Below are 13,491 nucleotides of genomic sequence, written 5' to 3'. Positions count from 1 at the left end.
AGACAAGTTGGACTATATCAAACTAAAAAGTTTCTGCACAGTAAAGGAAACAATCAAGAAAGTGAAAAGGCAACCTAAGATATGGGAGAAAATATTTTCAGCTCATATCATATTATCTGATAAGTGTTTAATTTCCAACATATATAAGGAACTTCAGTAACTCAACTTAAAAAAAAAAAAAAAACTAAGTAAAAAAAAAAATGGGCAAAGGCCTTGAATGTCTCCAAAAAGACATAAGAATGGCTAATAGGTTTATGAAAAGGTATTCTACATAACTAATCATCAAAAATGCAAATCAAAACTACAATGAGCTATCTCACACTTGTTGGGATGGTTATTATTACAGTAACAAAAGATAAAAGTATTGGCAAGGATGGGAAGAAATTGGAATGTGCCCTGCACATTCACGGGACCAAAAAATGGTGCAGTTATTATGAAAAACATAGAAGTTCTCAGAAATTAAAAATGGAACTATCATATGATCCAGTAATCCAACTTCTGGGTATATATATCCAAAAGAATTGAAATCAGGATCAAAGAAATACCTGCACTCACATATTCATTGCAACATCATTCACAATAGCCGACGTATGGAAACAACTCAAATATCTTTTGACCAAATGAATGGAGAAAGAAAATGTTGTGTATACATACAATAGAATATTATTCCACCTTAGAAAGAAGGAAATCCTATCCTTTGTGACAATATGAATAGACCTGAAAGACATTATGCTAATTGAAACAAGCCAGTCACAAAGACCAAGACTGTGTAATTGCATTATATGAGTTATCAAAGAGTCAAAAGTCATAGAAACACAATGGAATGGTGGCTGTCAGTTGATGTGGAGGAGGGAAAAATGAAAGTTGTTCAATGTGTACAAAGTCACAGTTATACAAGACAAACAAGTTCTGGAGATCTGTTGTACAACCTAGTGCCTATAGTTAACAATAAAATGTGGAGCATTTACAAATTTAAGAGGGTAGAGAATTTATGCTGTGTTCCTAAAGAATAAATGAATTAATTAAATTAAAAAATAAAATCTGGGAGTTTTTCTCTTTAACCTTGAAAATGTTACATAATTAAATATAGAAGGAACACCTATAAATAATTATATCCAGACTTAGGAACAAAACCCTTTGAATCTTTTATTTATATTGTTACTTATGGGATGAATTTGAAAGTTCTATAAATATAGATATAGTAAGGCCTGCATTGCTATAACTTACAAATGCTACTTCTGATTTTAATAGGATGTTAACATATAATCTCAAAAAGTTATGTAAAATGTATTATTTTGACCTCTAAGAGCTTAGAGTAAAAACATGATTTCAGAAAACTGTTTATAATTAAGCAAATACATTCATGTGACTGAATCTATGAATAAAATTATATTAAATCTTCCCCTAAAATTTTTCTCAAAGTTACATGCTGCTAAATAGTAAGTGGTTCACTGATTAAAGGAACAGTAGCTAGTATTTTAATGTTGTAACTAGGGAAACATATTGAAAAATACTTGACTAACATTAAAAGAAAATCATAATAGAGAATTGAAATTAAACTCTGTCTTACAACTTTCATCATAAAGAACAAAGAGGGGCGCCTGGGTGGCGCAGTCGGTTAAGCGTCCGACTTCAGCCAGGTCACGATCTCCCGGTCCGTGAGTTCAAGCCCCGCGTCAGGCTCTGGGCTGATGGCTCAGAGCCTGGAGCCTGTTTCCGATTCTGTGTCTCCCTCTCTCTCCGCCCCTCCCCCGTTCATGCTCTGTCTCTCTCTGTCCCAAAAATAAAATAAAAAAAAAAGTTGGAAAAAAAAAAAAAACAAAGAAAACTAAAGTATTCAATTACTTGTCACCTAAATTATTTTTAAAGAGAAAGTGGATTGCAAATTGATATTTAGCAGAAATATATAAAAGGCATAGAGAAGTTACGGTGGACCTTATCCAGGTCATTAACTTTAGCTTTCTTTTATCTTTATCTACCTTAAGAATTTTCTTTAAAAAAACTTTTTTTAATGTTTATTTACCGTTGAGACAGAGACAGACACAGAATGCGATTGGGGGAGGGGTAGAGTGAGAGGGAGAATCCAAAGCAGGTTCCAGGCTCCAGAAGCTGTCAGCACAGAGCCAGATCCAGACCCGGGACTCCCAACTCACAAGCCCTGAGATCATGACCTGAGCAGAAGTGGGCCTCCCAACCAACTGAGCCGCCCGGGTGACCCAAGAATTTTCTTTTTAAATATTTGCTTGCAATGATGGTTGAACTAGTGAGACCAAATATAGATAAAGATATACTAGTAGTCAGGACTTGGATAAGATCTTTCTCCCCCCTTGGATCCACCAATATCTACATATACTCGTTGATTTAAAGAGAAATAAGATTCCTGAGACAATGCTTTAACCTTGTTCAAGAACTCAATTGAGAAATAGGCATGAAACTAGACAGTCCTCCAAGTATCAGGGGCCCTGCAACAAATTAGAATAATTAGATTTGTAAATGCATCTAACAAATCAGATTGAGGAGCAAGGGTAATAGTCATTCCAAGTACATCCAGACCCAATCTTAAAACAACCATCCTGTGGCATATGCGGACTGGGGGAAGAAAGTGTCCGTGACTTTTCTCATAGAGAGCACATTTGATAAATCATGGTACTTGGAGTTCCAAGCAATTTAGCTATAACTAAAAATCCATCTTGAGCATCCCCACTCTATCCATATCTCTTTCGCTACGTAATAGTTGTGCTGTTGTTGTTGTTGTTGTTTTGTTTTGTTTTGTTTTGTTTTGTTTTAAAAAAGAATGAATGGTACATTTTTCCCCATTACTTCATGATACAATCGGGAAACGTGGGCAGTGATGGCAAAGCATTTCTAGCACTAAATGGAGAAAACAGCCCAGGGATTGATGTTGGTGGCAGGGCAGTGAGCTCTTAAGGTGGCAGTAACCACAGAGACTGCTGCAGAAAAGCCCTGCTCTACAGCCAGTCGCGCTTTGTGAGGGCGAGTGTTCGATACATACGGGTCTTTCTGGCAGAATCTTCCACGAAAAGAGAAGAGATGTCTTCATCCACTCCTGCTTCATTCTTTGCGATACAAGTGTATGCTCCTGTATCTTCATAGCGCACATTGCTTATATGAACCTCGCTGCCATTTGCTGAAAACAGAAGGCAAATGCAACTTGTAAACTCCAATTTCAGTTTTGGTACAGTGCTTTCCGATTACACAGTCAAGCAGTTCTCTTAGCTTGTCCTAATTAAACTGCTTTCCTTCCTACTTTCATGCTTTGGAGGCATGCCAAATTATTCCAAAAGCATTCAAGTGTTTCATAATCTGTGTTGTCATTCTGCTAACAGAGAACCCAAAACTCTGTATCAAATGCACACGCTTTATATTTTATATTTATTTCCTATTTCCTACTTGGTATAGGTATTTCATATTGATAACTATAATTCCATTTATTTATTTCTTTTTAGTATTCAAAATTCACTTTGTCTTAAGTTTTACAAAATTTTAAAATAATAACAATATGTTTTATATACAGGAGAATACATATAAAAAGACTTCATAAAGGAATTAAGCCAGCTACATCATACAATTATAGTGCAATTACCACTTGTCAAGTACATTATTGAGCGTGTATTAAATATCTGGAATTATAAGGTAAGGGAACTATTAAGTAAGGAAAACAGAAAGATAAAAACACATGATTTGTCTGCAAGATTTCAATCTTTTGCCAGGAATATATGTAAACAATATTATAATATGGAAATTAACACTGTCAATGTATAACCAAAGGGTTAAGGGAATAAGTAGCTCAACTTTTAAATCTTAGTAAAATAATTTTTTAAGCTAATCCCTAATTAATGAGTTGTATTCCCTAATGGGGATACCAGAGTATAATTAAAAACTGACTATATGTAGGAAATATACAAGGTGGTGTTACATGTATTATGTGTTAATTGTCCTAAGTAATACATAATTATCAGAAGCAGAATCCGAGACTCAGAGAATGATGGTACATAAATCACTCAACTCAAAAGATGGGGGCTGGATGCCTATCAGACTCCCAAATCCAGTGTTTGTTGTGCTCATTTTTTTTTTCCTCTTTTACTTTATTTCTTTCAGTCTTTCTGTGTGTGTTTGTGCCCTTTATTATCTAATCACAAGAATACCATGCACCATGTCCTGTGTGGTTGTCTGGCAGAAAAACAGTGGGAAAAGAGCTTGAAATGCCAGTGGCTCTCAAGGGATGTGAATAGGAGGATATGGAGAGGCAGCACGTGTTTGGGGAGAAAGAGCCAGACTACTTGAACCTCTTTCTCACTTTGTAGATGTTATTACACACCTCCACCATCCCCCACCCCCCATCCATTGTTGAGAGTCACTACTCCAAAAGGGAGGCTGGTGATTTGTTTTTATTTTTGCTTCTTTGCTGTAAAAGGCCTGGTAAATATTTTGTGCTTTATAAGCCATATCATATCTGTGACAACTGCCCACTTCTGCCATACTGGCATGAAAGCAGCCATGGACAATACTTTACAGCATGAGTGTGGCTGTGTTCTAAAGGCAAACAAAAACAAAGCGCCCCCCCCCCCAATTGACTTTATTCACAAAACAGGTATTTTCCCAGATCTGGCTTGTGGACCTTAGTTGGCAGACCCCTGCTCTGAAAAATAAGGAGTGAACATGCATTTAAGCCTGCATCAGCTTCTTGTTTTACATGAAATATGGCTCTCTCCAAAGAACATACTTTTTCTTAAGACCCACAACTTCACAACTTCAGTTCTCTAGATTTGTTTTGAAATATCGTCAATTTATTCCTTCCTTAAACTTTCTCTTCTCAATATTCTTATATGTTCTCCTAACCTACATGCCTCACTGTCTTCCTCCTTCTCTACATAATCCACCATTTCTAAATATTTTCTACTCTATTGCCAGAATGAGCAATTCCCTCGTCCATTTATCATTCTGACACACAGGCCTTACTAACTGCCCAAACTGCAACAAGCTGACATATCTCCACACTTGGTGTCTCTGAATCTAGTTTTTTTTTTAGTACATTAAGAGACTACTGCATAGGCAAATTTACAGATTTTGAAATTCACAGTTTTCAGTTTGCAAGATGTTCAATGCTACTTGCTATTTATTTCACCTGACCTTTATGGTTACATGCCTTTCATTTCCTGCTCCATTTTTATTTCAAATCTTTACTATGTTTGATGTTTCCCATCTTAATACTAACTTCTTAATCTACGCAAGTGACCTTGCTTTTAAATAATGAAATACATACATGTAATTAGAAAGTAAACTCAAATCATTTTGCAGTATACATGGTTATTAAATCATCACATTTTATTACCTTAAACTAACACAATGTTATGTCAATTATATTTCAGTAAAAGCTGGGAAAACGAGTTAGGCCAATTTCCTATTTCCATCTACATTTTTACATTTATTTACATTTCAAAGGAAACTCTCTCCTGTTTCTTTGCAAGGGAAATCTCCTCTCTTTTCTTTCTGATTTCTATGATTATTTGGTCATCCTTCCTCACCTCCATCATCTCCACATCTTTTTCCTTACTAATATTCCTTCAAATTGATGCACTGTTTAAGAAAAAATATCTTTATTTGCCCTAATTCTTACCCTCAGTGGCAGCTAACTTTTCTTTTTTCTTCCTTTCAAAACTGGAGAGATTTTTATACTTCCTACTTCCTTTTCATTTCCAAACCCACTGAAGACTAATTGCTACTATTACTGCTTTTTTAAATGTCAAAAGGCCAAACCTAATCACCTAACTCACAAATACATTTCAGTGACTTTCCTTAACCTTTCTATGCATTTGACATTGTTGAACACTTTCCCATACTTAGCTTTATTTTCTTCTGTAGAATCACCTTAATTTCATGCTTCCTTGTTGATTTTCAGTCTCCTTGTGTTATTTATCTTGATTTGCCTTCCAATTGAACATTTCTGCTTTTCTAGGATTTTACCTCCTCTCATTAACATATCATCCCATCCATGGACATAGTTATGGAGTCTGTGCCTAGACTTGGACCTCACATATAAATGCCAACTAAGCATTTGTGGAATAAATGGATAATTGAATAACTATAGTATTTGGTAATATGTAATCATATAGAAAGTCCTATGAAATTCAACACTCCAATACACTCAGAGTTATCTCGTAGGTTGTGTTCCCTACTCACCTTTCATTTGTCACGTTCTCTCAAAACTTTAGCTATTTTCTCTCGTTTTTAAAAATGATAATAGCTATCCTACAAGGGCCACACTCTTTCAATATTGAATCTAGAGTGTAACCAAACCCCTGAATTTACCTCCCTGTATATTCCTAGAGGCAAAGATATAACTTGCCCATCTAATATGGCTTACTAGTATTAAATGGGCAAGAGATGACAAAATCAGAAACTAATTAGAACTTTCTTCACTTTAATTTGTGTTAATCAGATCAATGTTCTTCTCTTCTAAGATTATAGACACTAAAGATATCAGCAGATGTAAACATGTTGGTTTACTTATATTAATATGGAGATTTGTAACATTCAGGTTTTAAAGGTCAAAATTGCTTTCCCATGTCATTTTTGAAAAAAAAATAGTAGATATTTCAAAAAAAGTATTTAAAAAAATATATTGAAACATTCTTTGTCAAAGTGGAATAAGAATTGATGTCTGTGCTTATAGAAATAATGCCAAAATGAAAATACATTCATTTCTAGCAGTATGAATTGCAGGAATTTAAAGCAAGCAATAAAGAATATCATGTCATGCAACAGATACTCCAGTAAAATGACCTGTCATGTTCTACTCTTGATGGTGGAAATAAGATATACATTTTTCAACCTACTGGTATAATCAACGTATATGCAACTGCTTTTGCACAAAGATATTTTTTGTTTTCTACTTACCACATATTAATGATTATTATATGTGTAATAATTGATTAATTATAGTTACACATTAGATTATTAAAATTTAGGATATTTTATAAATTAGAATTCAATAATAATATTCATAACCTTAAAACAATTTGGTAATGTTTTTATTTTCCTCTGTCTTCATTTGCAAAGTATACTACAAAACATCCACTAAGGAATTTCCATATTATTTATACTTCCTATAATGTATTTTAAAAGTATGATTTAAACATTTAATTGGCCCCTGCAGAAAGGTATTCTCTGAATACATCCACCTATTCTGTTCAGCATGTCTGCTATAATCCATAAGACAAGTATTTAAAATATACATAATATAATATTTTATTTATTGTTAAAATAATGACATAATTATTATGACAAGATTATTATTGAAAACACTAAAAATACTAAAGGGCTCTATTTCAGATATAATGTGTTAGAAACAGCTATATTCTTTTCATATTCATGACATTTTGTTGTCATCTCCTTTTTTTTTTAAGTCATGTAAACTGTGTTATAAATTTTAATATAAAATTTCTACATGGTCATTTGAGAGGAGAAAATGAAACTGAAAAGCACCTTGAAGTGTGAGTTGTTTGGACAGCTTTGGTGTAATATCGATTCCATTCTTCAGCCAGCCAAGCTGAGGGTTTGGTATGCCCTCTGCGTGGCACCTGAGACTTGCAGTTACCCCAGGTTCTCGAGCCTGACTCTCTGGATACACCCGGATCACTGGAGGGACTACAAGAAGAAATGGGAAAAAAGTGAGTTACTAAGCCATATTCTGTGATTTTCCAAAAATTGCAATATGATAAAATTGCTAATTATATATTCTAATGATATGTAATTCCATAGATCTTAGTTTCCAAATGTCAATATCTCCAAAAATTTGCCACTATTCCTTGCATCAAGGTTATTATGAGACTGTGTCAGGAAAAATACAAGCTGAGCCTGGAATATCCTGTTTTGGTAATAAAGGAGGTTTTCAAAGGATGATAGAAACAACAATAAAATAGAGGTCCAAGGGTGCCTGGGTGGCATCTGAGTTCAGCTCAATTCATCAGCTCACTGTTCATGAGTTTGAGCCCCACATTAGGCTCCATGCTGACAGCTCAGAGACTGGAACCTACTTCGGACTCTGTGTCTCCCTCTCTCTCTGCTCCTCCCTTGCTCACTCTCTGTCTCTCTCAAAAATAAACACATTATAAACAAAAAAATCTTAAAGACAAAATACAAAAGCCAGCTTAAAGGGGCTCGTATTTGCCAGATATATGAAAATTTTGGCATTAAAATAATTAACAACTCTAAAGAACTATAAGGAACAAAATAAGACTTTAAGAATTCAGTTATAGGGTCCCCTGGGTGGCTCAGTCGGTTAAGCATCCAACTTCTGCTCAGGTCATGATCTAGCAGTTCATGAGTTTGAGCCCCACATCAGGCTCCGTGCTGACAGCTCAGAGCCTGGAGCCTACTTCAGATTCTGTGTCTCCTTCTCTCTCTACCCCTCCCCCACTCATGCTCTGTCTCTCTCTCTCTCTCTCTCTCTCTCTCTCTCTCTCAAAAATAAATAAAACATAAAAAATTAAAAAAAAGAATTCAGTTATATAAACAAATAATGAATATATAAATAAGAAAGAACAAAAATATTTTCCTTACCATAGCATGTTTAAAAGATCAGAGTAACAATTATATTTATAGAAGCATCCAAAAAATAAAATATTTAGAAATATTTAGAATATTTAGAAATGAAATTGACCAAGGAGGTGTAAGATTTTTACACTGAACACTGCAAAATGAGTTGAAAGAATTTAAAGAAAAACACATAAGTGAAAAGTCATGTGTTTATTAATTGAAATAATTAATTAGTAGGACAGTAAGAATTGGTAAGAATTGTCTGTGAGATGACAAGACTCCAAAAAAATCGATCTATAGATACAGTGTAATCCCAATCAAAATTCCAACTGCATTTTTTTTGCAGAAATGGAAGAGCTAATCTTCAGCTTTATATGGAACTACAAGGGACCCCAAATAGCCAAAACAATCTTGAAAAAGAAGACAAAACTGGAGGTCTCATATCTCCCAATTTTCAAATGTATATATATGTAGACAACACACACACATATAGTATAGTAATCAAAACAATGTGATAACTGGCATAAAGAGAAAAATCAAATCTATGGATATAGACTTGGGATGCCAAAATAAACCTATTAATCTATGGTTAATAGATTTTCAACAAGGATTCCAGAAAAGAGTCTTTTCAAGAATTGATTCTGAAACAACTGGATATCCATATGAAAAAGAATGAACTTGAACCCCTACCTCACAACATATATAAAAAATAACTCAAAATTAATCAGACTTAAATGTAGGAACTGAAATAATACAACACTTAGAAGAAAACATAAGGATAAATTATCCTGACTCTATATTTTACCATGGTTTCCTAGATATGACCCCAAAATACAAGCAACAAAAGAAAAATTAATAAACTGAACTCATTAAAATTAAAATTTGGGGTGCTCAAAGGACACTATCAAGAAAGTATAAACACAACTCACAGAGTAAAAACATATTTGCAAATTATATCTGATAACATACTAGTATCTAGTATATATAATGAGCTGTTATAACCTAGCAACAAAAGACTAACATCCCCTTCCACACAGCAAAGGAAATTGTCAGCAAAATGAAAAGGAAACCTATAGAATGGGAGAAACTGTTTGTAAGCCAGATATCTGATAAGCCATTAATATATAAATATACAATGAACTCATATAATTTAACAGAAAAAAAGCAAGTAAAAATGGGCAAAGTACCTAAACAGACATTTTTTAATGAAGACATACAATGACCAACAGGTTAATGACAAGGTACTCAACATTACTCAACATTACTGCTTATCAGGTAAATGCAAACCAAAACCACTTCATATTTGTTAGGATGTCTATTTTTTTTTCAACGTTTATTTATTTTTATTTTTGGGACAGAGACAGAGCATGAACGGGGGAGGGGCAGAGAGAGAGGGAGACACAGAATCAGAAACAGGCTCCAGGCTCTGAGCCATCAGCCCAGAGCCCGACGCGGGGCTCGAACTCACGGACCGCGAGATCGTGACCTGGCTGAAGTCGGACGCTTAACCGACTGCGCCACCCAGGCGCCCCTAGGATGTCTATTTTAAAAGGCAAGAGATAACAACCATTGGTAAGGATATGGAGAAAACAGAGCCCTTGTACACTGCTGGTGGACATGTAAATTGGTACAACCACTATGGAAAATAGTATGGGGGCTCCTACAAAAATTAAAAATAGAACTACTTCCAAGTCAGTAAATTCTAACTTTCTGCTCAAGTAAGCTTTAACTGACATAGATTCCTTCTGAACTTTATCCTCAATATTCTCCCAGGAAAAATAAGATTGGATTTGTGTATCTTCTTTTACCTTGTGTCAGTTCTTCTGCTGATAGAAAATAATACCATCAGCAATAATACTTTAAGAGTAAAAATAATATGTTCATAGATGCCATAGAATATTTGTGTTGTAATTCTTATAGTCATGTTGCTTTAAAGATGAGTCACATAGAAGTTTGAAGCCTTCCCCAGGACACAGAGCTTGTTAGAGTCCAGAGTTGAGATGAAACTCCAGGAGGCCGTGATTCCTCAGCCAATGTTCTTTGCTTTTCATGCTGCCCCTAATCAACCTGGCTGATCTTGGTCTCTAATAGCCACTGAATTTAGCCAATAGGAAAAAAAAATACACAAAAATCTGAAGGGTAGTAAAAACATGTTCCAAATTTGACTGATCAGTAATTCCTATGGCAATCAATCAATCAGTCAGTCAATCATAAAAATTACCTTACAATCCAGCAGTCCCACTACTGGGTATATACCCAAAGGAAACAAAATCACTATCTTTAGAGAGATAACTGTAGTCTTATGTTCATAGCAGCATTATTCGCAATAGCCAAGGTAAGGAAACAAACTTAAGTGCCCATCAATGGCTGAGTGATAAAGAAAATATGGTATATATATGACGAAATATTATTCAGCCTTAGAAAGGACATTCTGTCATTTGTAAGAACACAGAAGGCATATTGTAAGTGAAATAAACCAGACAGAGAAAAAAAGACACTGTATGGATGACTTATATGTAAAACTTAAAAACAACAACAAACAGCAATAAAACCAACAACAGTAAGAAAATTATGTTGACTGCAACCTCAGAAAAGACCTAATACCAGACCATCTGCTTAAGCCGTTCTCAAATTCTTTAGTTGTCTCATTTCTCTGCTTATAATCTCATAACTCTATATCTCTATTTTCCTGTTATCTCATATGAAAACAAAAGTTATTTTAAATCACTAAGTTTGAGGATAATTTATTGTTAACTAATCTCTCTCTCTCTCTCTCTCTCTCTATGTATTATCTGCACTGAGCCCAACATGGGGCTCAAACCCACGAACTGTGAGATCATGACCTGAGCCAAAATGAAAAGCCGGACACTTAACCAACTGAGCCACCCAGGTGCCTTTAGCATTTGTTATTTAGAATGACCATGAAAGCATATGCACCCTGCATTTGCCTTAGTAATAATATGACTTGGTAAATAAAGAAAAACACTATGGTTTTCAGTGAAAAAATTTTCTGCAGGAGCTATCTTAGCAGAAGACAATGGACAGATATGCTCACCTGGGCCATTTTGCTCTTTGGTTAACTAATATACTTTGAACTACTTGATATCTTTTATTTTCACCCAATGGAATGCCAAAGATGCAATGTGGATAACTAAACTGGGAGACTCTCTTTAGGATCTCAACTTTAGACCTAAGTTAATTTCACCACTGTTCTTTCTAGTGACTGGAGGAGCCATTGTATATACAAATTAGATTGACTAATGAATAAATGTCAGCCTTCTAGATTTACTGAAGATATAAAAGCAATTCAAACCAAGAGACTAGTTGAAGCCACAATCAGGACTATAGATATGTTTATCATCCTACTGTCCCCTTCTTTTTGGCTGTGTACGAGAGAGCTCTTAAACTAGACTCAAATCAGCTCTGATATGGAGACAAAGAGAAGGAAGGGGTCCTCAGTAATCCTTTGAATTTGCAGCTGCTTCTTTACTTTGTGAATTGCCTTTAATAGTTTCAGGAGCAGAAAAAGATTAAACTTCCAAAATTCTGAACACCAGATTTTTGCTACATCCTTTCCCCCTATCCTAAATATAATTCCAAAGAAATGCAATACACACATCTGCAACAGCGATGGGAGTAAACCAAGCTCTGATTTTTTGTTAACCTCAATGACTATTTAAATGGTTTATTTTGAAATATCAAATATATTTTCAAAAATAGTCTTCATAAATTTCTGTACATGCTTTCTGGTGACCTAATGCACATATTTTGGCATTGGGTACATATCTAAAAGCCCAGGGTAATTTCTATACCATTTTATTACATTGGAGTTTCAAGTAAATAACTTTTTAAAGAGATACAGTAATATACTTCCAGCAAAACCACATTACCATAAGATCTGGAGTAAAGAGACTTCTTTCATATACTCAGACCCAATCTTTAATCTCTTGACAACTCGAAAGTGAGTTAGAAGATGAGCTTTTTAAAAAGACTTTCATAGAGTGCCAAAATGGAAATCTACTCTTTCAGTAAACATTTAATAAAAGAAAGTGTATCTTGCCACAAAACTCATAGCCAAAGTAAGGACCAAGGCTTCTTGAAATATTATTTGGAATAGCAAAAAATTGAGACAACCTACATACATTGACAATTAGTCTGAAAAGAAGTACATCAATCAACTCAGTGATAACAATAGATTCTAGGGGCTCCTGGGTGGCTCAGTTGGTTGAGTGTCTGACTTCATCTCAGGTCTTGATCTCATGGTTCATAGTTTGAGTCCCATACAGGGCTTGCTTCTGTCAGCCTGTCAGCATAGAGCCCACTTCACATCCTCTGTCCCCTTCTCTCTTTGCCCCTTTCCAACTCACACTCTCTCTCTTTCTCAAACAAAACAAAACAACAAAAACAATAAATTGTACATCTTTTCTATTAAAAATTGTATATATTATATGGGTCACCTACACTGTCACTGATACTCCCCAAAGAACAGCTTTTCAAATAAGATGTTCAATTTCCCCCTGCATGCCTAGTTGTTTCTACCTTATTGATACATTTGCACACGAACTGAAAGGAAAATAATAATAATTTTTGTCATATTGAACTTTTATACCCAAATATAAAATATTACATTTTGAAAAAATCATAATACTCATATTGTATGCTTCTTCTTTACTATATGGATACCAAGTGATTGTCTGAAAGCTATCTCTTAACTTAGACACCAAATTGAAGGATAAGTGATCGGCATAACAACTACTTAACCTCGGTGACAAGCTACACATTTAAAAGTAGGTTATTTTTCCCGGGATACATATTATGAAATATAAATGACGATTGATGGCAGCCTGAATTAAAAAGTCAATAACCCTCCAGAGAGCATTTCAAGTCATTTGTTACCGTCATTTTTAGTTAAGAAGTTCACTCTATGAACTT

The 13,491-nt window shown here is 34.7% G+C and overlaps 1 protein-coding gene across 6 annotated transcripts in view; it reads right to left on the bottom strand.

The window, feature by feature from the left end:
* The window catches only part of FSTL5 (follistatin like 5), a 1,137,298-nt gene that overhangs the window by 141,196 nt on the left and 982,611 nt on the right, over positions 1-13,491 (bottom strand). For all 6 annotated transcript variants that reach the window (XM_047857444.1, XM_047857446.1, XM_047857448.1 and 3 more), the window contains exons 10-11: positions 7,507-7,668; positions 3,014-3,148 (exon numbers count right to left, since the gene is read on the bottom strand). In XM_047857444.1, the coding sequence (XP_047713400.1) occupies positions 3,014-3,148; positions 7,507-7,668 (297 nt within the window). The remainder of the gene's footprint in view (positions 1-3,013; positions 3,149-7,506; positions 7,669-13,491) is intronic.

The sequence above is a fragment of the Prionailurus viverrinus genome, chromosome B1, assembly GCF_022837055.1.
Source record: "Prionailurus viverrinus isolate Anna chromosome B1, UM_Priviv_1.0, whole genome shotgun sequence".
NCBI lineage: Eukaryota > Metazoa > Chordata > Mammalia > Carnivora > Felidae > Prionailurus > Prionailurus viverrinus.
This window is presented reverse-complemented; position numbering and strand designations above follow the sequence as displayed.